This window comes from Mercenaria mercenaria, chromosome 14 (assembly GCF_021730395.1).
Source record: "Mercenaria mercenaria strain notata chromosome 14, MADL_Memer_1, whole genome shotgun sequence".
NCBI lineage: Eukaryota > Metazoa > Mollusca > Bivalvia > Venerida > Veneridae > Mercenaria > Mercenaria mercenaria.
Genome location: NC_069374.1, coordinates 18,556,759 through 18,581,597, shown reverse-complemented (window position 1 = coordinate 18,581,597; position 24,839 = coordinate 18,556,759). Strand labels below are relative to the sequence as shown.

Sequence of the window (24,839 nt, the reverse complement as noted above, 5' to 3'; positions counted from 1 at the left end):
TTCCTTCTTCCTCAATCTCATACTCTTATTCAAACTTTGTTTTAAACAAAAAAAAGAAACTGACTTATTATAGTGGGTAGCCAAAACAATTGTAACAACGCAAATACAGAATAACGAAGTAACGACAAAGACTGTTGTAATTTGAAATAAGATCATAAACAATTTAGTGTACAAGTCAGAAACATGTTCGTATTAGCATATACAATATTCTGTTTCTACATACAGGATAACTCGGCAACTTCCTCAGAAGAAGTCGTATGCAGCAACAAATTTAATTGTGAATACAATGTACTGCGGAAACTTATTCGACTTGAGGACAAAACTGCTCAACAGGACATAAAAATCGCGTCTTTAACAGATGAACTAAAAGGTTAGAGTAATTCATCATTATTATGTCTTTACTAATTCTGCAAGTTGTATAAATGCAAATTATGAATATCTATGGGAGTTATTTTACTATTTGTTTTCTGATATCACTAGATAGATCTTAAAGCAGCATGCCTCCAGATCGTTCGACAACAAAAAAAAAATATTTTTTTAGATATCTTGAAATAAATGCTATATTTCTTAAGAAGGCTTTAAAACTTAATTACTGACAAACTTTCTGTTACGGAAACACTTGAGAATTTGCTGTGTTTACTACTTTTTACGATAAAAATTGAAAAGCGTTTGTCACGCTTTTACTCCAGGTAAACTGTCTCGATTATAAATATCTATATTTTGAAGTCATTATTCACTACTTCAGCTATAGCGGCGGTCCGGGGTTCGATTCCTCTTTTCTCCTTGATTTGGAACTTTTAAAATATGTTAGAAACAAAAATTCATATTCTAATGTTCATAATATGATCGAACTTCGGTTTGAAAGAAAAATTATGTTTTAGCCAAATCTGGAGGCATGGTGCTTTAAGATATTTATCAACGTATTTTCAAATTTCATAAAATGGTTTAATGATATCAAAAATGAATTACAGATATCATAAAATAATATAATGAATATCTCTTCATACGAATTGTTTGAAACATCCTCAATACGATTTAATTCATTTTTGCTCTCTCAACATGCAAAACTGTGTGTAATTTTATGAAATTCTTAAGTGGATATATTGAAATCAATCTTTCCTACAGAATGGCATTTCAGAACTACTTATCTAATGATATCGCAAAACAGATTTTAAGACACCCAAAAATAGACTTTATGTTTGATATCAATTATCCGTTTATATTGTTGTATATACCTTCAAGATTTCTAAAATTTATTTAATAATGCCAAATGGATTTTGTTATATCCTAAAACCATTCTATTTTATGATGTCCTTATTTATATTTAATGATATTTTAAACTCATTTTATGACATCCAAAATAATTCATTGATATCATTAAATATATTGAAAATTTAATTGAAATAAGGGTTGCATTAAATAAAACTGATTTTAAGATGTTAAATATTCGAATTATAGATATCTGCCAAACAGTCTGTAATATCTATAAAAATGCATTTAAATATATCCAACAATAATTAATGACATTGTAAACTATGCTTTGTTTGCTTTGACGCATTGAAATTTAATTTTGCCCACAGGTAGCTTATAGACGGTTGGGATTTCACATGGGATCATTTAGTCAAGTTTAAGGTCAGCATTACTTAAACCATCAACTGCCATATAACAGCCAGAAGATGGCACTTGGCAGGTTTTTGTATAAATTATGCATGTTTCACATCAGGGAGACTTTTTTTCTAAATTTTGAATCAATACTGAATTATAAATATTAAAACAAGCATAAATACACACTGAAACATTTTTTATCATTTGGTGTAATTAGTCTTTAAAACAAATTATCGTGAATCAGTTTCAAAACAAAACATTAAGCCAACCGCCAAAAAAATGAATTTGCCGGGAGGAGTTAATGAGGTCGCGAACCCTGGAGAAATAGAGAATGTTAACAATTCACACGTTGTTAATTTTGTCACCCTGATAAGCAGAAAGCGTCAGTGTCGATGAAATTCACACAGAGTGCACGTAAACCTGAAGAGAATATCCTAATCATTTCTGCAGTTATATTTTATGTTATATAAAGAGGTTTTAAAACAATCATATACAAAACTAAACTACAGACATACAATTTTAGATTGTATCAAATATATCATAATTTAAAGACCTTATCATAGCAACACTTGCTAATTTGTGTTTATTGTTCTACATTCCAGACTTGAATAGTATATTATTTCATCACAAATTGCTATACCAATTGATCGGCCTGTCAGCTATGAACGAGGAGACAAATTAGTGGTCACTGCTCAATTTACATTACAAAGTTTAAATATGAGGAATGCTTGTCTCAAATTTGATTTAAAAAATAATAAGTTCCCAAGTGAGGTTTATCGTAGAATAACCCGTGTTTTGAGTTCTTATGCGTAAGAATATATCACGAAGGCCGTGGGCCTGAGTGATTTAATATTGTTTCGCATAAGAACGAAAAACTCGGGTTATTCTACGATAAATCACACTTGGGAACGTGTTATTTCGATTCTAACACGACATACTAGTATCAACAGTGCTAGAAAATATGGTAACTACTTTTTAGGACCGTGCTACGCACCTGGATCGGATGACGTCATTGCACGCGCGTGGGTTATTGCAGAATAACCCGAGATAGATTTTGCTCTACATGTATATAGGTTATTTGCTAGTCGTATTAGAATATTTCATAATTTTGATTCAAATAGAATAAATGGCTTCCATTCAATATTTTTATTTTGGATACACCTATTGTCTGCAAATTTGGTGTGTAGATAGCTCATATCAAACATAAAGATTCGTAATGTGTTTAGGGATCACTCAGGTCAAGGTCGCTGTTACTGAAACTAGAAAAATATGTATCAGCTCAATAACTTTAATTTCTCTGTGGTGCAGTGGTTTGAAGCGTTGGGCCAACGTGATCTATTGTGCTGTGGAACAAATGTATCGCGGTTCAAAGCCCAGTCAGAGCCTAACTTTTTGTGAAAAAATGTCATTTGGTGCCTTTTGACCAAGGTGTCACCGTGATCATCAAAAAGGTGGTTTTCAGTTGACAACTTTAGTTAAGATTGATTTACTGTCACCAAACTTGATGTATAGCAAGCTTATGTGAATAACTGGCTTTAGATTGTATTTGGGGTCACTGTTACTAAAAATAGAAAAATGGTTTATGCTCAATATCTTTAGTTTGGGTAGACCTATTGTAAGCAAACTGTGTTTAAAAGGTAGCTTTTATCAAAGACATAGGGTTTGAATAAATTTGGGGATCACTCAAATCAAGGCCGCTAATTAACTTAATTAATATGTATAAGATAAGATAAATTTTATTTAACGTCGTTTATAGATAAAGGTTTACGACAGAAGCTTGAAGCTTGTATCCGACATAAACATGTCTATTTTCAAAATTCCACCATGTTGCAGTGGGCTAAAGCATGTATCTAGTGTAACTTTTGTAGTGTGGAATGAACAAGTCGCGGTTCAAATCCTGGTCTGGGCCTTACCCTTCGGTAGGGTCAAGGTGTAATTAATGACTTTAGGCTGGAATTACATATGGCAATGACACATCTATGTTTGTTATATCTGTACTTCAGAATGACATGATGGATGCAGTCAAATATATATAACAGAACATGACCCTTTTTTAAACAGAACCTGTTGGTAGAAAACCTGGTTATCTTGGAATTTCCGCATTTCTTTGTTTTCTTAAGATTGAGAGTGATTTTTTAAAACTCAGTTGTTACACTTCTCATAAAAATGATGTATGATTAACAAATTCAGTGTATATTTCTATTGCAGCCGATTAAGTGTTTTATATTATGTCTGTACCTTGTGTTGTGACAAATGTTTCATACATAAAACCAGCTTCTTTTCACTACACGATAAAAGTGTAGTGAAAACCCTTTTTGATAAAATCAACATTTCTTTTGTAGATGCGAAAGACACAATAGCTGAATTAAACGAAGCCATTGTGTCATACCAAGAGTCTGTTGACGGTACAAGCTACATACGCTGGGGACGGACCACTTGTCCTAGTACAGCATTTCTGGTATACGAAGGATACGTTGCTGGATCTCACCATTCTCATAGCGGAACTGCCGTCAATCCATTGTGCCTGCCTATGGACCCTATCTATGACAAAACTACCAATGGTTTTCAAAGTTCTGGTATCATTTATGGGGCTGAATACGAAACTATCTCATACAGTGCATGGACCTACCTCCATGATCATGATATTCCATGTGCAGTTTGTCGCATTCCTCGTAACAACGTCCTTATGGTGCCTGGAAAAAACGAATGTCACCATAACTATACTCTGGAATATAAAGGCTACCTGATGTCAAGTCACTATAAACACCATGCGTCTGAATTCATATGTGTTGATGAGCAACCGGAAGTAGTACCAGGTACCCATGGGAGTCATAATGGCAAACTATTCTATTTTGTAGAAGGGTCATGCAGCTCACTAAAATGTGACCCGTATAAAGATGGCTGGGAATTTACATGTGCCGTGTGTTCGTTTTCACCTAGTTCTAAGCATACGAGTGTACAACCGTACAATTGACTTTATTATATTAATTTATTGTATAACGACTCTCTTTTGTTGGTTTAACATTCTTCACCAGTGGATTTATTTATATATTTTTTAATTCTTACAACAGATATAAGGTTACAGGACTCAAAAATACTGCAAGAAGTAAGTATGGACTCCACGCTCTCAACAAAAATTACACATTTTCATATCTTGGTTTTGTTTCTTGTTCTTCAGATACTTTGATTTACGCTAATTTAAGTATTTCTGTCAAAGAAAATTTACTAGAGTTTCACTTATGTGAATTGTTTTATGGATTTCCATAGAACTTATGCTCATTTGTAGACCTAAAACAACTACACTGTAATAAAAATATTGGTCTTGAAGATATAAAAAATGCCTAACGAATATTTTATAGTGTTTTGAAATTCAACTTTATGGAAATCTTAAAGTCTGATATTGCATGATGTGTAAATCGAAGCCCCCATTAACATAAAGTCAGAGTATTGTAGAAGCAAGTCTTAGAAGTCTGCAACAAACTGACTACTTGTCGATAAACCTGGAGGTCTCATAAACACCAATGACACGTACAGTGGTATATTGAAAATCTGTTTCCATAATTATTCCATACTCAAAACTTCGAGAAGTGCCATCAGATAACTTGTGCATGTTAATTTCATTCCTAAACTCTATTGCAATGACTTCACCAATTTTATTCTTACTTTTTGCGACATTGATCTGTTGCCATACTGATTAAGATTGGATGTTTCATATATTAAAGTTGCTTATCGTCAGAGTACCACATCTCTGCTAGAAGTGCAAAGTCTATTTTCTCCTTTCTCAAATACTGGCCTACAAACGAGTCATTCTTTATAGCAGACCGATAATTAAGAGATAAACTGGCCACCTTCTCATTAAACAAATTTGGTTTATTGCAAATTTTAGAATAGATCAGCTTATTTAGATTTGCACCATTTCATTGATAACTTGCAAACGTTCTAGACTTGGGCTTAAGATTTTTTTGATAAAAGGATCTTTAAGTAAGCGTAAAACAGCCAAGACCAAGCACAATTTTAGAACCAAAATACTCACCTTGATTGGAAGTTACCAGAATTATTAAAATGTTATTATTGCCTTTAACAACACGTGCTTCAGAGATGGCATACCTTCCAGACGTGTTAGAACTACAGAAAATGTTTAAAATACATTGTATAGCTGGTGCATGTGCTGGTACATGTAACGGGAATACTCTAAAAATACGAAAGTTTTAACATCAAAAAAATGTAAATTATCTAATCTACGTCAGTTGGTAAATATTATGTATTTGGATACTTTTCTGCTATTTTGATGCTTTGTTATCTGATTACACTACTTACCAAAATCTGAAATGAAAAGCGAGTCTGATCTCACAAAGCTCAGTAGCATTATAATTTGAAAGTCAATGTGTTACACGTACTTGTTGGCTTACTAAATAGTTTTAATGAAAAAAAGGCATACTTTAAGAATGGTGATTCATGTAACTAATTTAGCTGAAGCGACTTGAATTATCTAATGATATCGCAAAACAGATTTTAAGACACCCAAAAATAGACTTTATGTTTGATATCAATTATCCGTTTATATTGTTGTATATACCTTCAAGATTTCTAAAATTTATTTAATAATGCCAAATGGATTTTGTTATATCCTAAAACCATTCTATTTTATGATGTCCTTATTTATATTTAATGATATTTTAAACTCATTTTATGACATCCAAAATAATTCATTGATATCATTAAATATATTGAAAATTTAATTGAAATAAGGGTTGCATTAAATAAAACTGATTTTAAGATGTTAAATATTCGAATTATAGATATCTGCCAAACAGTCTGTAATATCTATAAAAATGCATTTAAATATATCCAACAATAATTAATGACATTGTAAACTATGCTTTGTTTGCTTTGACGCATTGAAATTTAATTTTGCCCACAGGTAGCTTATAGACGGTTGGGATTTCACATGGGATCATTTAGTCAAGTTTAAGGTCAGCATTACTTAAACCATCAACTGCCATATAACAGCCAGAAGATGGCACTTGGCAGGTTTTTGTATAAATTATGCATGTTTCACATCAGGGAGACTTTTTTCTAAATTTTGAATCAATACTGAATTATAAATATTAAAACAAGCATAAATACACACTGAAACATTTTTTATCATTTGGTGTAATTAGTCTTTAAAACAAATTATCGTGAATCAGTTTCAAAACAAAACATTAAGCCAACCGCCAAAAAAATGAATTTGCCGGGAGGAGTTAATGAGGTCGCGAACCCTGGAGAAATAGAGAATGTTAACAATTCACACGTTGTTAATTTTGTCACCCTGATAAGCAGAAAGCGTCAGTGTCGATGAAATTCACACAGAGTGCACGTAACCTGAAGAGAATATCCTAATCATTTCTGCAGTTATATTTTATGTTATATAAAGAGGTTTTAAAACAATCATATACAAAACTAAACTACAGACATACAATTTTAGATTGTATCAAATATATCATAATTTAAAGACCTTATCATAGCAACACTTGCTAATTTGTGTTTATTGTTCTACATTCCAGACTTGAATAGTATATTATTTCATCACAAATTGCTATACCAATTGATCGGCCTGTCAGCTATGAACGAGGAGACAAATTAGTGTCACTGCTCAATTTACATTACAAAGTTTAAATATGAGGAATGCTTGTCTCAAATTTGATTTAAAAAATAATAAGTTCCCAAGTGAGGTTTATCGTAGAATAACCCGTGTTTTGAGTTCTTATGCGTAAGAATATATCACGAAGGCCGTGGGCCTGAGTGATTTAATATTGTTTCGCATAAGAACGAAAAACTCGGGTTATTCTACGATAAATCACACTTGGGAACGTGTTATTTCGATTCTAACACGACATACTAGTATCAACAGTGCTAGAAAATATGGTAACTACTTTTTAGGACCGTGCTACGCACCTGGATCGGATGACGTCATTGCACGCGCGTGGGTTATTGCAGAATAACCCGAGATAGATTTTGCTCTACATGTATATAGGTTATTTGCTAGTCGTATTAGAATATTTCATAATTTTGATTCAAATAGAAAAATGGCTTCCATTCAATATTTTTATTTTGGATACACCTATTGTCTGCAAATTTGGTGTGTAGATAGCTCATATCAAACATAAAGATTCGTAATGTGTTTAGGGATCACTCAGGTCAAGGTCGCTGTTACTGAAACTAGAAAAATATGTATCAGCTCAATAACTTTAATTTCTCTGTGGTGCAGTGGTTTGAAGCGTTGGGCCAACGTGATCTATTGTGCTGTGGAACAAATGTATCGCGGTTCAAAGCCCAGTCAGAGCCTAACTTTTTGTGAAAAAATGTCATTTGGTGCCTTTTGACCAAGGTGTCACCGTGATCATCAAAAAGGTGGTTTTCAGTTGACAACTTTAGTTAAGATTGATTTACTGTCACCAAACTTGATGTATAGCAAGCTTATGTGAATAACTGGCTTTAGATTGTATTTGGGGTCACTGTTACTAAAAATAGAAAAATGGTTTATGCTCAATATCTTTAGTTTGGGTAGACCTATTGTAAGCAAACTGTGTTTAAAAGGTAGCTTTTATCAAAGACATAGGGTTTGAATAAATTTGGGGATCACTCAAATCAAGGCCGCTAATTAACTTAATTAATATGTATAAGATAAGATAAATTTTATTTAACGTCGTTTATAGATAAAGGTTTACGACAGAAGCTTGAAGCTTGTATCCGACATAAACATGTCTATTTTCAAAATTCCACCATGTTGCAGTGGGCTAAAGCATGTATCTAGTGTAACTTTTGTAGTGTGGAATGAACAAGTCGCGGTTCAAATCCTGGTCTGGGCCTTACCCTTCGGTAGGGTCAAGGTGTAATTAATGACTTTAGGCTGGAATTACATATGGCAATGACACATCTATGTTTGTTATATCTGTACTTCAGAATGACATGATGGATGCAGTCAAATATATATAACAGAACATGACCCTTTTTTAAACAGAACCTGTTGGTAGAAAACCTGGTTATCTTGGAATTTCCGCATTTCTTTGTTTTCTTAAGATTGAGAGTGATTTTTTAAAACTCAGTTGTTACACTTCTCATAAAAATGATGTATGATTAACAAATTCAGTGTATATTTCTATTGCAGCCGATTAAGTGTTTTATATTATGTCTGTACCTTGTGTTGTGACAAATGTTTCATACATAAAACCAGCTTCTTTTCACTACACGATAAAAGTGTAGTGAAAACCCTTTTTAATAAAATCAACATTTCTTTTGTAGATGCGAAAGACACAATAGCTGAATTAAATGAAGCCATTGTATCGTACCAAGAGTCTGTTGACGGTACAAGCTACATACGCTGGGGACGGACCACTTGTCCTAGTACAGCATTTCTGGTATACGAAGGATACGTTGCTGGATCTCACCATTCTCATAGCGGAACTGCCGTCAATCCATTGTGCCTGCCTATGGACCCTATCTATGACAAAACTACCAATGGTTTTCAAAGTTCTGGTATCATTTATGGGGCTGAATACGAAACTATCTCATACAGTGCATGGACCTACCTCCATGATCATGATATTCCATGTGCAGTTTGTCGCATTCCTCGTAACAACGTCCTTATGGTGCCTGGAAAAAACGAATGTCACCATAACTATACTCTGGAATATAAAGGCTACCTGATGTCAAGTCACTATAAACACCATGCGTCTGAATTCATATGTGTTGATGAGCAACCGGAAGTAGTACCAGGTACCCATGGGAGTCATAATGGCAAACTATTCTATTTTGTAGAAGGGTCATGCAGCTCACTAAAATGTGACCCGTATAAAGATGGCTGGGAATTTACATGTGCCGTGTGTTCGTTTTCACCTAGTTCTAAGCATACGAGTGTACAACCGTACAATTGACTTTATTATATTAATTTATTGTATAACGACTCTCTTTTGTTGGTTTAACATTCTTCACCAGTGGATTTATTTATATATTTTTTAATTCTTACAACAGATATAAGGTTACAGGACTCAAAAATACTGCAAGAAGTAAGTATGGACTCCACGCTCTCAACAAAAATTACACATTTTCATATCTTGGTTTTGTTTCTTGTTCTTCAGATACTTTGATTTACGCTAATTTAAGTATTTCTGTCAAAGAAAATTTACTAGAGTTTCACTTATGTGAATTGTTTTATGGATTTCCATAGAACTTATGCTCATTTGTAGACCTAAAACAACTACACTGTAATAAAAATATTGGTCTTGAAGATATAAAAAATGCCTAACGAATATTTTATAGTGTTTTGAAATTCAACTTTATGGAAATCTGGCCGAAATGGGACTTTGTTCACAGAAAAAAGATGAAATGAATTTTACCTCAAATTCATTAATTTTTAAAAACGAATTGTTTAGTAAGTATGTTATGCAGTTATGTCCTAGATCCTTAGTACAGCTACCGTTTAAAGTATTGAAATATTGATAGATCATTGATATAACTTTAAAGAAAAACATTGACTGTGGACTGAAATTGTAGCTAAGCTTACAATGAGCATCAAAATAGAGCTTAATGTTTTCTCAGACTTCAGAATTTGACAAAACCTATTTTTTTCGCTTCCTTTTGCTACAGTTCTATTCAAATCTGATTTCCAGAAAATGAAATGTTCATAACAAGGTTCATTATTTACTCTTTTACTTTTATCTGGTTGCACGATAAATCTATATACCAATTCAAAGTTGACGTATTATTCAAATTGTTCAAAACTTTGTCTCAAAAATTGATAAAAGTTAAAATAATATAATTTTGTTCCTTTTTCCCTAAATTATTTTGGCTAAATATATTGATACGTTTTGCTTAAAAGTTGTTGTAAATATTCGTTTTGGTATTGTAGGCTACATATTTTGCATTTTATTTAAAATTAAAAAGAAAGATAATGTCTCTGGTTTTTGATAATATTAAAAAGTAGTTTTGTAAATTTACTGTGTAATTTGCTACTCAGTATATTGTCTCGGGCTTAGATAATTCTATAATAAATAACAATGACTGCATTTTTTTTTACTTTTACTTTTTTTTTAATTAAATATTTATGCATTTTTAGTTGCTAACGCACTGACATCAATACTTATTATGCGCCGGAAATGGACAGGTTGTGATTTATAACTTTAACAACGTGCATACTTATTCGACTATACCTTTAAAAACCCTCACATGTTCGACAGTCACTGTACCTGTATACACGTTCAACTGTACAAGTAAAGGCAGGTTTACATGTGTCAGTTTACCTGTAAATAATGCATGTCTACATGCTCAACTGTATAGGTAAAGGCAGGCTTACACGTTCAATTTTACCTGTAAATGACGCAAGTTTACACGCTCAACTGTACAAATAAAAACAGGCGTACACTTTCAACTTTACCTGTAAATAATGCACGTTTACACGCTCAACTGTACAAGTAAAGGCAGGCGTACACGTTCAACTTTACCAGTAAATAATTCATTTTACACGCTTAGCTGTACAAGTAAATGCAGGTTTATACGTTCAAGTTTTCCTGTAAATAACGCAAGTTTACACGCTCAACTGTACAACTAAAGACAGGTGTTAACGTTCAACTTCACCTGTAATTAATGCAAGTTTACACGCTCAAATGTACAAACAAAAGCAGGCGTACACTTTCAACTTAATCTGCAAATAATAATGCATTTTTACACGCTCAACTGTACAAGTAAAGGAAGGTTTATACATTCAACTTTTCCTATAAATAACGCAAGTTTACACGCTCATCTGTACAAGTAAAGACAGGTGTTCACGTTCAACTTCACCTGTAAATAATGCAGGTTTACACGCTCAAATGTGCAAACAAAAGCAGGCGTACACTTCCAACTTTACCTGTAAATAATGGACGTTTACACGCTCAAATGTATAGGTAAAGGTAAGCTTACACGTTCAATTTTACCTGTAAATGACGCAATTTTACACGCTCAACTGTACAAGTAAAAACAGTCGTACACTTTCAACTTCACCTGTAAATGATGTAAGTTTACACCCTAAATTGTACAAGTAAAAGCAGGCGTTCACGTTCAATTTTACCGGTAAATAATGCATTTTTACACGCTCAACTGTACAAGTAAAGGAAGGTTTATATATTCAACTTTTTCTATAAATAACGCAAGTTTACCCCCTCAACTGTACAAGTAAAGACAGGTGTTCACGTTGAACTTCACCTGTAAATAATGAAAGTTTACACGCTCAAATGTACAAACAAAAGCAGGCGTACATTTCAACTTAATCTGTAAATAATGCATTTTTACACGCTCAATTGTACACGTAAAAGCAGGCTTAGATGTTCAAATTTACCAGCAAATTAACACGCTCAATTGTATAGGTAAAGGCAGGCTTACACGTTCAATTTTACCTTTAAATGACGCAAGGTTATGCGCAAAACTGTACAAGTAAAGACAGGCGTACACGTTCAACTTTACCTGTAAATAGTGCATGTTTACACGCTCAACTGTACAAGTAAAAACAGGCGTACACTTTCAACTTTACCTGTAAATAATGTATTTTTACACGCTCAACTGTACAAGTCTAGGCAGGTTTATACGTTCAACTTTTCCTGTAAATAACGCAATTTTACTCGCTCAATTGTACAAGTAAAGACAAATATTCACGTTCAACTTCACCTGTAAATGCGAGTTTACACACTCAAATATACAAACAAAAGCACTTGTAGACAACACAAATATGATGCAACATATTAAGATGGCTGTTGCGTTTTGTATTATTCAAAGATTAGTGTACTAAAGATCTGACTTAAAATATTAGTATAAGAATCAAATGACGAAGTAATATTTTGTTAATTTTCAAATTAAATTGGTGCATAGAATAAATTGTATTTTGTCCAATACATTTATCGAAAATCTTTCGCTGCAATATGACAGTATATCAGCATCTGAACATATACATATCTTTTGCTGTGTCTGTTTACATTTTACACAGAACGATCTGTCTCTACGCTCGTTACATAACAAACTCAAAACTGAACATAGTTTGGCACAGCCCTAAATTGGTCAGTTGAAAAACACTACCATTGAGTTGACATAGACCGGTTACCTCCGCGGAAACCATCACTTGTAGCCCCAACAGTTACAGGACAAAGTAATTAAAAGTTAAAAGTTTTACAAGCCAGCTGAATCCCTAACACAAGTTAAGGCAAAAACTGCACGACTGACAATACACAAAAAGCATTTTATTTACTGAAAAATATATGACAATGTAAAGAATTATAAATGTATGTACTCAACATGCTCAATGCATTAGCAGAAAACAGATCATAGTCGGGAAAAAACAATTAAGAGTCTGACATAACTTAAGAAAACAAATGAAACAACCTACTCTCACCCCGAGGTCTCCCCTGTACACTGTATACCAGACAGAATCAAAGAAGTCGAAGCATCTAAGAGTGAACAACGAGCATGTGATCATGCTCTGCGTATCAAACTTTTCTGTGCATAATCACTTTTAATAAAACAATAAACAACTGGATCATTTCTTACGAAGGTAATAAATAATATCATCTTTAGATCAAATAGAAAGGTGGAGACACCTAGATCAACTTACATGACTGAAATGAAAATGTTGCAGGCTCGGGTAACCCTGTCGTAGATCAACATGAAAGTTTAAATCCATATCTGCATTATTTAATAAAGATACTTTTAGATAAAATATTTACGCGCCTATGAAAGCAGTAATTAATTAATTTTACACTTATTAATTTTAGTTCGATTGTGAAAAAAGTTCTTCAACTTATAATATTAATAATTACCCTAAATTTAATAAAGAAAGACGAAATAATCGTTTATTTTTTATAAAAAAACAAAATGGGTGGAGACCGCATGCGCGATCTGGCGTCATTCCTAAATAAACATGAACCAAATCGCGCTGTTCGAAATATTTTTTTTTTCAAAATTGGAAAAGAAACATTAAATTATACATTTAACTATTTTTGTGACTTGAATTAAGGAAAATAAAAAGGAAAATTCAAGAACTTTATTTCTATCGGAAGACAAATTACAATTTAGTCTGGGTGTGTCCTTTTTGGCTTTTCTATTTAGACGAAAAAAGATCAATGCCTGTATTTCATTTTGATTTTCTGATACTCAGGGAAAGCAAACCACTTTTTTTGATGTACAAAATTTAATGTAAATTCAAGTATTGAATGTTATTTAATTGTGTGTTAAACGGATATAAACAACATTGGGACTTCTTGCTAATCATTCATGAACCGCTAGCTTAAAGTCCCAGTGTGTTTTATACTCGTCTAAGTGCTTTAAAATAACATTTAATTCTTAAAAATTCGTTCTAGATTGCTTCTCCTAACTGTATCAGCCGCCATTAAGGCATTTGGGAAGATGCCATGTTCACTTCTGATGATAGCGGTGTCCCTGTTGAATAGCTTTGTTATATTAATTTCTCTCATTTTTTAACTAGCACTATAGGTCATTTTGTCTTTACCTTCGTGCAAACTTGAGACTATCAAAGCTTTGAGTTTTTCCTTTTAAAACTAAACAGTTCAACTGATTCATTAGAATGCACTGTTGTACATCTGTCTGCCTAAAGGACTGCTATACTTTCTTATTTTTTGTTTTTGCTTGCTTCCAAAATTCTTTTACAGCTTTTACTGTACAGATAAGTTCTCATACTATGTACCCGTGTCGAAGGCGCGGGGACTGCTATCGATCTGATAATCTTAACGGGCTGAAGATATTGCGTACAAACATTTAAAACGCAAGCAATCAGAAATATATCGAGTTATTATCGTAATTATTTCCGAAGCTAACTGTAATATATACTACTCAATTTACACTGTCCTATGACTGTGGATGATAGTGTGGACTAACAGTGAGTAAAATGTGTATAATTGCTTCTGACAACTCAATAGTGGTACACCTTTATTTGTTTTTTGTTGTTTTTTTTTTTTGTTTTTTATGCCCTTTTTGTCTATACTTCTACTTTGCTATACATGTATGTTTGTTTACGTTCCAACAATGTGCAGAAGATTTCGTATCCGGGGTATGCGCTCTTGGATCATGGATATTTCTCTTCGAATTTTGCTCTTCCCTTTTAATGTTTAATGTCGAAGACATCAAGCAATACGATTATTTAATATCTGTAAAAGTGTGCTGTAACATCATCAAATGTATACCTAACATTCACAGTATGGTATATAATATATATCACATTAGTTTATGTTAATATTTGAAAAGTAGTAAATGGATGTGCTCAAAATAAAACTGATGAAATACGATGACATGCAAATATAATGTACATGAGAGATTTGATCAGAAAATTCCATAGCAAATGCACCTTTTCTAGACAAAGGTATAAAATTTAAAAGAATGTCTGCTGTAAAGTACAAATATCACTATGATGATATGCTAACTTTATATCCAATTTATACACGAGCCCATGTTTTAAAAGAACATAAAATGATTTCTTTCAATCTTCGAACTTTTATACAATATTCCTTCCGAACGTGTTTATTTAAAATACTCAGGTCTTCCCATAACTGTTAAACAGAGACAGACAAAAGACGCAGATATATGGATACAAACGGAAACAGATATATTAGGATAGATCCCGCACTAACATATCTGTGCCAGCTTCAGTTACAAAATCAGAGTGAGTCAAAGCAGGCTTATCAGATTTATTATTTTTCATGAAATAATCCCTGGAAGTTTCATGAAAAGGAATTTGTTGTTCTCATTTCTGATAACATTTAGAATAAATTAAGGAGCTTTGATCGTCATTTCGAGACATGGAGTTGATCTTTATAATTTGCTGACGCACAGCACTTCAGTGGCTTTTCAATACATTAACACATCGATTTCTTTAACTTAGGATTAATATACCTTATATTGTCTAATATTTGTCTTATATTTATTTTTGTTAACAACCTAAGTTGATTGACGCACCACCTGTATATGTCCCTGCAAGTGATGTGGATATATTTCCTTGTTAGAAGGGATATTGCTAGCAGATAATAGCTAAAACCTAGCAGAAGAATGGATATATACATGTATTAAGGTGAAATTCGAAACACTTTTACATTGTATTTATCGAACCTTGTTTACGCATTTCCTAATGACGACAGACGTGCTCTAAGACATTAAACAAAAACGGCTTGACTGTTTAGTGTTGTTACGATTAAAATACGCGAGTTAAGATTATTATAATTATTCTTTCTCCCACAGTCATATGTTCAAATCTTGTTTAAAATAAGTAAAAAGGAACGGGTTCATAAATAGTAGCAAATTAATTTACCAACACAATACTAAAAAAAAAAAAGATTTCAAATGAGTCCGTACCAATTTCAGCATACAAAGCGGAAGCACGTAAATATGAGAATTTACATTATTCAGGATAGTTCTGCAGACGAGTTTAGTAAAAGTAAAAGCATTAAATGTAATAATTTCTTTCTTAAATCTGGTCTAATAAATCGAATTGGAATCAATCTCAACACCGGTGTTTATTAACTAAATGACGAACATTTGATATCTTTTTGTCATGAGATTCGTAAAGGTAATAGGAAAAATGTGAAATACGAAAATAATATCGGAATTCTATAATACGCCTTATGTGCAAAATTATACCTTTACCAAAAAAAGCATTAATGGTGTTCTTAATGTTATAAGCTATCAATCTGCATAATTTGTTACTGCAGCAATTAAAACCACAATTTCCTTGCCGATCACGTTTCAGATAGACTGCAATGGCATTTTGGTATTTTCCGGTATTGTGTATAGCTCAGGGCGTAATATGGTTAGAGCTGTAGTGATATTAGTCTTTAACACGTCCTATTTAAAAAATAATTTATAGCAAACCAGTGTTTTAACACTATTTATGCACGATGGGCTTTGCTATAAATTGTTTCGATTCTAATATGTCCTTAATCTAAAACAGTAGATAAAATATAATAGCGCTCTTTCTTGGTCGTAACAAAAACATTGACGTCACAGCACGTTAACATGACGTCATTCTAGCGTAAGAGTGTTTTAACAGAGAAAAACATATTAGAATTAAAAATTACGGAATATTCTTAAAAGGTGATCGACCCCGACACGTCGTAATCTAACAATTGTATACTTTTCCCGTTAGGTTAGCAAGAATCATTGTGATTGATTTGTTAGTGTAAGGTCATAAAATATGCAACACTCTTACGCTTACAGTTGACGAATATGCCTCTCTGTAGTGATACTTCATGTTTTTACTAAATCTGGTTACTATTCACATTACTCTTCTATATACTTCTTATAGGTGCTCAGCAGTATAGACTATCATACATGTATTAGATAGATTCTTCAATTACACAAACCATATAAAGCTCCTTTCATCGTTAACTCAAGTTCTTGCACCGGTATATCATTATGTTGAAAATATATCTATAATTAAACATAAAAGCGTAGGTCCAAAGATATTATGTTAGAATTTAAAACAAATCTCAAGACACTGTATTTAAGAGACTTCGCGTCATTGTTTTAAAGTTTTTGATAACTGCGATAGCAGCAGATGATAGTTTTTAAATTTTTGTAAAAGGGTTTTACATTTCAACATTTATATTTTCAGTGTTGCTTTACATAAACGTAATTGTTGGTACGGGCTTTATGGGTAGGGTAGTGTGTAGTATTTCTTTTTTCAAATAATTTGTGATAGCATCATTAACCAGGGGGTTTGAACCTCTATATGCAGCCCGTCTAGGCGTACCATGTAAGGCTTTTAGCAGTGGTATTCGCAATAGAGGTAAAATAGCCTCAGGCGGAAGGGTGCGGTCATGACGTTTTGTTTAAATACGGCTGTTATGATCATTGTTATTATTGTCTGATTATTATTTTTGTCGTTATTATTATTGTTATTATTATTATTATGTACAACGCTAGTGAATATGTCATTTTATTCTATACCTATTTTATCTATCCAATCGCGAACGTTCATTTGCAACACGTGACCGTACAATATATTACGGTATTTGGATGCACGTGCGTACAAAAATCCTGTATTTTCTGTATTTGGACGCACGCGCGTACAAAAAGTCCTGTATTTTCTGTATTTGGACGGTTCAACAGTCCCATGTTAAACATACGATAAAGCCAGAAACGCGTGAAAATGTTCCGAATGTAAATCGGATGAAGTAGGCGCTCTATGCACAGAGTTTGATTATGCGTATTGAAATCTGGATTTTATTTGAGTTTTTTTTTTTTTGTTTACAACACACAAAAACGATTCAAGGGATAACAATGCTATCTGATTTAGATATTAAAACGTTCGTTAATAATCAAAAACTTAAAAATACAGTAAAAAGGATCATCAGATGTTGGAATATTTGAAATGTCGCTAAAAGAAGCCGTTCCTGACGAAACCTAGAAATTGGTATCAGCATTGACTGTCTGAATAGCTACCTCAGCAGTTTTTATTTAACGGTTAAGAAACAAAATGGAGAAGATTATGAATGGCAGCGGACGGGCGGTCAGCATCCAAAACTTGTCTACTCTATAATTAAGTTTTCGTCGGATCTTCACCAAACTTGCTGACAATCTCGGCCAATTTCGATAACCAGCCAAATTGTACCAGACACTCTTTGATTATAGTCCTTGAATTACTCGAAAAACGGAGAATTTAGCCTTGTCCGCTCTTTTAAGTCGAACAGTTTTCATCCGATCTTCACCAAACTTGCTAACAATGTTTATATGCATAATATCTCAGCCAAGTATTATTACCACACAAACCGCCAAATGGCTGTTGAAGGGAGGTTGCACCATATACTTTTTTCAATGATTATACGCAGAAAAAACAACGTTCAATGAATTACGTATATTACGTATGAAGTGAAATAAATATAGAATAAAAAGGTTATTAAGTTCTAACATTGATCTGTATAATATATATTTGCACTCATATCAAGCTGGGAAAAACTAGAAAAGGCAGGAATACAATATTCAGTGAAACATTTTTAATTGAAACTATTATTATAGTAAGATTAAATAGATATAGAATAAAAAGGTTATTTAAGTGCCAGAATGTCACAATATACGCCCGTCACAGCAAATTTCTTTACTCTAGCACGTGTATTTGCAAATGGAATTTTAAATTTGTGGTTTTTAGTGATCATTGTAAGTCTTTTGTTTATTAAGTCCACAAAAAAAACTCCTTACCAGGTAGAGATACCTTAAAATACACCTAAAATTTGAAAGTAACATCTATGTTGTACCACAGAGAAAGGGTCTTTTTTTTTCCCTACGGCCAATTATAAAAAAGTTACAATATAAGTTATTTATAGTAACAACTAAGGGAAGGTAATCTTAAAAAAAAAGAAAAAAAAAAAAAAAAAAAAGAAAAAAAAAATTGTAAGTCCACACAAAAATCTTTACCAGGTAGAGATTGGTCAAAATACACCTCATAATTGGATGTAACATGTTGTACTACAGAAAAGTGGTCTCGATTTTTCCCTACGACTAGTAATGAAAAAGTTACAATAACAGCTATTTATAGTAACAACAAAGGGAAGTAATTCTAAAAAGGGAACTGCGCATGACACTTCGTCTCATGATGGTGTATAATTGTGCCAAGTTACATCAAAATCCCTCCATGCATGGAGAAGAAATGCTTCGGACAAAGTCATTCTTGTATCTGACCTTTGGCCTCTAAGTGTGACCTTGACCTTAGACCTAGGGACCTGGTTCTTGCGCATGACACTCCGTCTCGTGGTGGTGAACATTTGTGCCAAGTTATATCAAAATCCCTCAATGCATGAAGAAGAAATGCTCCGGACAAGGTTTTCATTCTTGTATCCTTTGACCTCTAAGTGTGACCTTGACCTTAGACCTAGGGACCTGGTTCTTGCGCATGACACTCCTTCTCATGATGATGAACAACTGTGCCAACTTTCATCAAAATCCCTCCATGCATGAAGAAGATATGCTCCGGACAAAGTCATTCTTGAATTTGACCTTTGACCTCTAAGTGTGACCTTGACCTTAGACCTAGGGACCTGGTTCTTGCGCATGACACTCCGTCTCATGATGGTGAACAACTGTGCTAAGTTTCATCAAAATCCCTCCATGCATGTAGAAGATATGCTCCGGACAAAGTCTGTGGACGCCGCCCGCCCGCCCGCCAGGGGCGTTCCCATAATACGTCCCGTTTTTCAAACGGGCGTATAAAAATTGGATCACTCAGCGTTTGGTCTAGCCGACAATGAAAACTTATCTGACAGATTAAAATTACGTCACTATCTCAGAACATTCATAGAACATGGAAATATCTGAAGAAAGAAGAAAGTAGATCAGTAGGTCAAGGTCATGGTCAAGGGACCATGTAGTCACTAAGGGTCATCAACTAGTTATACCAAACAGCATATGCAATTTTTTAGAAATTAGTCCCTATTAAAATGAAAAATTAAATTTTAGTGCCGTTTGCAAATAGACTGTGTATGATCTTGAACCATATTATTATTAACCATATATCATTGACCATTCATTTATTGATATACAAATGTAGATTTTCATTTTTAAGTTGACCATTTGTTTGGACTTGAAAGGATAAAAATAAAACATATATACTCGAGAAAATATTTTAGATTCAACCTACAATATCATCATGTGGTTGTTTTCATAAGCGAAAGATTATACAAAATTAATGCGATATACATATACAATCATAGAGTAAGTTTTGCATTTAATTACCGCAAATAGTTTAAAAATTATCATTCATTGTCAAATTGTAGCTAAACACGTTTTAGAAATCTGCTGCAAGCCATATTAACTCCCCGCTCTTTACTTACACATTTATCGCTCTCTGAAATGATATTTATACTAAAAGAGCGGTTAATTTGTTGCTTGAAACAAAACCGTTATATTGTTATAATTTTTATTGTCCGTTAAGTTTGATGGGTTTGTAGTTATATCGGCACAATTGCAGATCAGTTACTTTCTATATTATTATGTTCAGGAAACCCCTATTAGAACCTTCGACCTTCGGAGGGTTCTACAGTCTGAACAAGATCTCGAACCCACAGCGGTGAGAAGCACAAGATTTTAATACAGCTACATTAACCACTTAATGTTAGAGGACCAAATGACAGTGTTGTTAATAATCAAAATAAACAAAACATAGTCAAAATGAAATAAAAGTGATACATAAACGATAACAACATCGCCAGTTTTAATATCTAAGAATTAAAAATTCTGTTTGCGTGCGTTTATACGGGTATAAACCACATTGTGACTTCCTGCAAAGTCATGAATCGCGCTTGGATGACTTGCAAGAAGTCCTATTGTGGCTAATATCCATATAAACACACACAAATAGCGTTCAGTTCTTATATCTAAATGTTTTACAGCAGCTTTCTTCAAAGATAAGCGGTTTACTTTACATGAGTACTAAAACAAGCAAAATATATGTCAGAATATCGATCTGTTTAACATTAAAATTGAACAGTTAAAACGACCGATCACGTTCAATAGTAATTTAACCTTCAATGAAAATACAGTTTCTCGGTTTTATTTAAAATATCGTTAAATCCAGTGAAAAATGATATAGTATAGTCAATTCAAGTTTGGTCTTTATTGTCAGAAGAATTAGTTTTACCTACTTAACTATAATTTTCTGTTCTGTTTTAAATTTTGGCGTCGAATTTTGGGCAACTGAAAGGTAGGAATACTAACGTCTTAAAATAAGCTTGAAATGTGCGGGTCATTTTCAAATACCTCAAAATAAGCACATGGACATATACATTTGATTTCACTACAATATAGGACATGTGTTTATTTACGACTGTGAGAAGTTTCACAGAAATCTACAATGTAGAAAAACTTCTTTACCCGAAAATGTTACGAAAATAGTGACTTTCCCATAGACCTCCGTTATGAAGAAAAAATGAGTGGGATCCAATTCTTTTTTTTTTTTTCAAATCAGTCTAGCAAAAAATGAAGCACACGACCCTATATTTTTTATTTGATGAATTCTGTTTAAGTATATTCTAAAGTTCTGAAAGGTTAATCAAATTCTACATTGTAGAAATTTTTTCGATCGAACCGTGAAGAACTACCTTAAACCTGAACCTTAAACAACCAACCTTACTTCATGCAGCTTCTACAAATAGTGTAAAAACAACAGATTTTAATTTATGCGTAATGCTATCTTAAATTTCAAAATATATTTCTTTTCAATCCCTTTAGGGGCCTCAATTTCCAAAATAATAAATGTGATGAACAGTGTTATTGTTATTACAATAAAAGTAACCTATAGATACAAACAAATGTATTTCATCATATTATTGAAAAAAAAAATGAAAATGTTCATTAATTTCCCTTAAAATGGAGCAAAGACGAATCGTCACCTTTTTGATCTCACAAAAAATTAAAAATAGAGTTTTGCATCTGCATCCATCTTGGAGGAAAAGAATAGAAAACAATAACGTTTTGAGGTATGATACCATATTATACTAAAACACTGCCTACCAGTTTGTTAAGCAGACCTCTTTTCTTAGTTCGCCAACTGTCTATGAATCGTGCCAATTCCATGTAGGTGTAAATTATTTATACTATGGAAAAAGTTCTTTGTAACAAATTGGGAAAAAGAAATGTATATTTATGACTGGATATTTAACTTACGAATATAGGTGGTCTAATTAGTAAAGTCCACGAGTACATAAGATATGTCAAACCGTTACAGTGCTTTAAGAATATGTGGCAATGGCGCCAACACATTTGAAAAAGTATGGTGATTGATGGTAGAATGCGCTCGCTCTGTGTTATGTGATATACAATTTGTATATGGCGATTGGTTGTAGAGTCGTAACTGTTATATCATTATCTAATAAAGTAGACTGACAAATGCCAACGATCGATATTAATAACCTTTTTGTATATATTTCTTAATTTCAATTTTTACACTTTTATTGTCTCAGCAAACAACTAAGGTGTTCAGTGTTTAGACAATCTTTGCTTCGCCCCTTCGGCCTGTAGATTGAAAGAGGAGGCACAGCGATGACACAAAGGAATGATTAACATCGTCTTACGCAGTGTTTTAGCAACTTAGCTCCAACGTAAGAGTGATATTACGAAAGTACGATAATGCGATATTTAATGTCGAACGTCATGGTTCATGGTTTTCTGTTTTCGCATCATATTGTCGTACTGTATTATCTTGGCGCTAAGGACGAAATTAAAAAAAACAATAGTCTGACCTTAACATCGTACATCATATAGTAATAGCCTACTGTCGCCCTTGGCGAAATAACGGAAGACCAAAATGGAAAAAAGGAAATATCCGTCTTTGCAACCATTATCTGTATTTCAAGGAGTATGTAGAAAGTGACTGGTCCGAAGTGACCACATTTTCAAGGTTAATCGGGTGTGAATTGTTATTTTCTGTTGGAAATTTTGTCATTTGTATCTAATGCAACATCTTTTTATCAACAGCATGGCGCAATTGGCAAGGGCCTCGGACTTTAATTCGTGATTACACACGTAATGGAAATGAATATAGTTTTTGTTCAAATCACGGGTATGCTTGTTTTCCCACAATATTTGACACTTAAATTTGCCTTTCTTGTATGTCTGTTCGTCCTTCCGGAAATTGTTTTATTTCGTATATATAGAATTATTATTCAGCATGTAAAATTCAGCCAGACAAGAGTCATGACTCAATCAACCCGAGTCTGCAATTTTCACTGTTTGCCTTGTTCTCGGTGCTTCCGAGGGATCTACTTTTCAGATTATATTTATTTCACATCAGCGGGTGTTAAGTGCTGTGTGGCGGCCGTAAAAAGTCGCCCCGACTTCATCTCAATGTTGATATATTTTCTGGTCCTTCGGGATCATTGACTTCAACTTATTTCGATTTGAAGATTGAGTACTGCTTAATAGCCTAAAGGTTGCGTCGCACGTATCTCAGAGTATTTAACCTGGAATCAAGCATGAAACCATATAAAAATATAACACAGCAAGGAGTGTGTACACCCGCGGTTTTGTTTAGGACGTCTCTGTTAAGGCCCTTAACTCACGTGAAACTATATGCAATAACTGCCTGAAAAAAAGTATGCGACCTTGAGACATGTAACTTTATAGTAATTTCGTCAGCAAATAAAGGTGTTAGGTGGGCAACTTGAATGTATAGTGGGATTAACCGCTCCTACCAATCTACAAAATACTATAGCAGTTTTTTTTTATCTTGTGTTTCTCTTTCTCGAGGATGTTTCTAAATATCCGTACACTCTCACTGCCCTGACTCCAGCCACTGCTTCATTATCAAAAAGCAACAAGTATTATATGAATGTACAAGAAAAAGAGGAACCAGTGCCCTACGAGTTTTAATTTCGAATTTTTCTTGTCAGGTTCTAGTTATTTAAACTAAATTATAGTCAAGCGCAGTCAGATAGATGTTAGCGAATCGATGTCGTTGGTTGCTATTTCGCCCTTCCCCTTGTAAACGATGTAGAGTAGATACGGAAACTAACTTTGTTAATTTCAAAGCTAAAATTGGCAATAAATGAAATGAGAATTAGAAAACGAAATCGAATGAAATTACAAATCTCAGACTCGAATTTACATCCAAACAGTAGAATTTAAGTGAAAGGCACCGTGGAGTAGATTTACCTATTAATAAAAGAATATTGTAATGCTTAATACAACTGCTGAACGAATTTTGTCAGTAAGCATTGTAGTATGCAATTATATAACCGTCAAGCTGTGGAGACAACTACAAACAGTATTAAGGATTGAAATATAGTTTTGAATGTTTTAAATGTCATAGTTTATTATTCACCAGTTTTTAAAATTCATTTTCATTGATCGTCTATCCCACAATATGTTTATGAAATTGTTTGAAAAATAGTAAAGACGAGCAGTTAGAATACCTTCATCAGCAGCTTATTGTCAGAGGAATAGAGGTACTGAAAATAAGACATATTATATGTGTATATTGTACAGGAAGAAAATGTACAAAGATGCACAAAAATGTTGTCCAAGTTACATTGCTGTACCTATCTATGATGTTTTAATTTAAACGCAGTTTGATCAGCTTTTTGCATCCTTACACTTACAAATTATATTTCTTTTTCAAGTCCCAAAAGGCAGTATTTATCAATCTAAAGACACTGCCGATTATATACGGTAATAAGTTATTGGAAACAAGAAATATCTTTAAAAAAAGGTTCACGGCCGCATTAGTCAATGCACAC

The 24,839-nt window shown here is 33.2% G+C and overlaps 1 protein-coding gene across 2 annotated transcripts; it reads left to right on the top strand.

Annotated features, from left to right (window-relative positions):
- The first annotated feature begins 54 nt into the window (after nucleotides 1-54).
- LOC123528052 (uncharacterized) lies at nucleotides 55-10,623 on the top strand. Of its 2 annotated transcripts, none has more exons than XM_045307794.2 (2): nucleotides 55-370; nucleotides 8,890-10,623. In XM_045307794.2, exons 1-2 carry the CDS (start codon nucleotides 184-186, stop codon nucleotides 9,519-9,521), a joined length of 819 nt encoding a protein of 272 aa, XP_045163729.1. In that variant the 5' UTR covers nucleotides 55-183; the 3' UTR covers nucleotides 9,522-10,623. The 2 variants fall into 2 exon arrangements, with proteins under 2 accessions (XP_045163729.1, XP_053378718.1); XM_053522743.1 differs by lacking the exon at nucleotides 8,890-10,623 and adding an exon at nucleotides 3,948-4,986.
- Nucleotides 10,624-24,839: the final 14,216 nt, after the last annotated feature.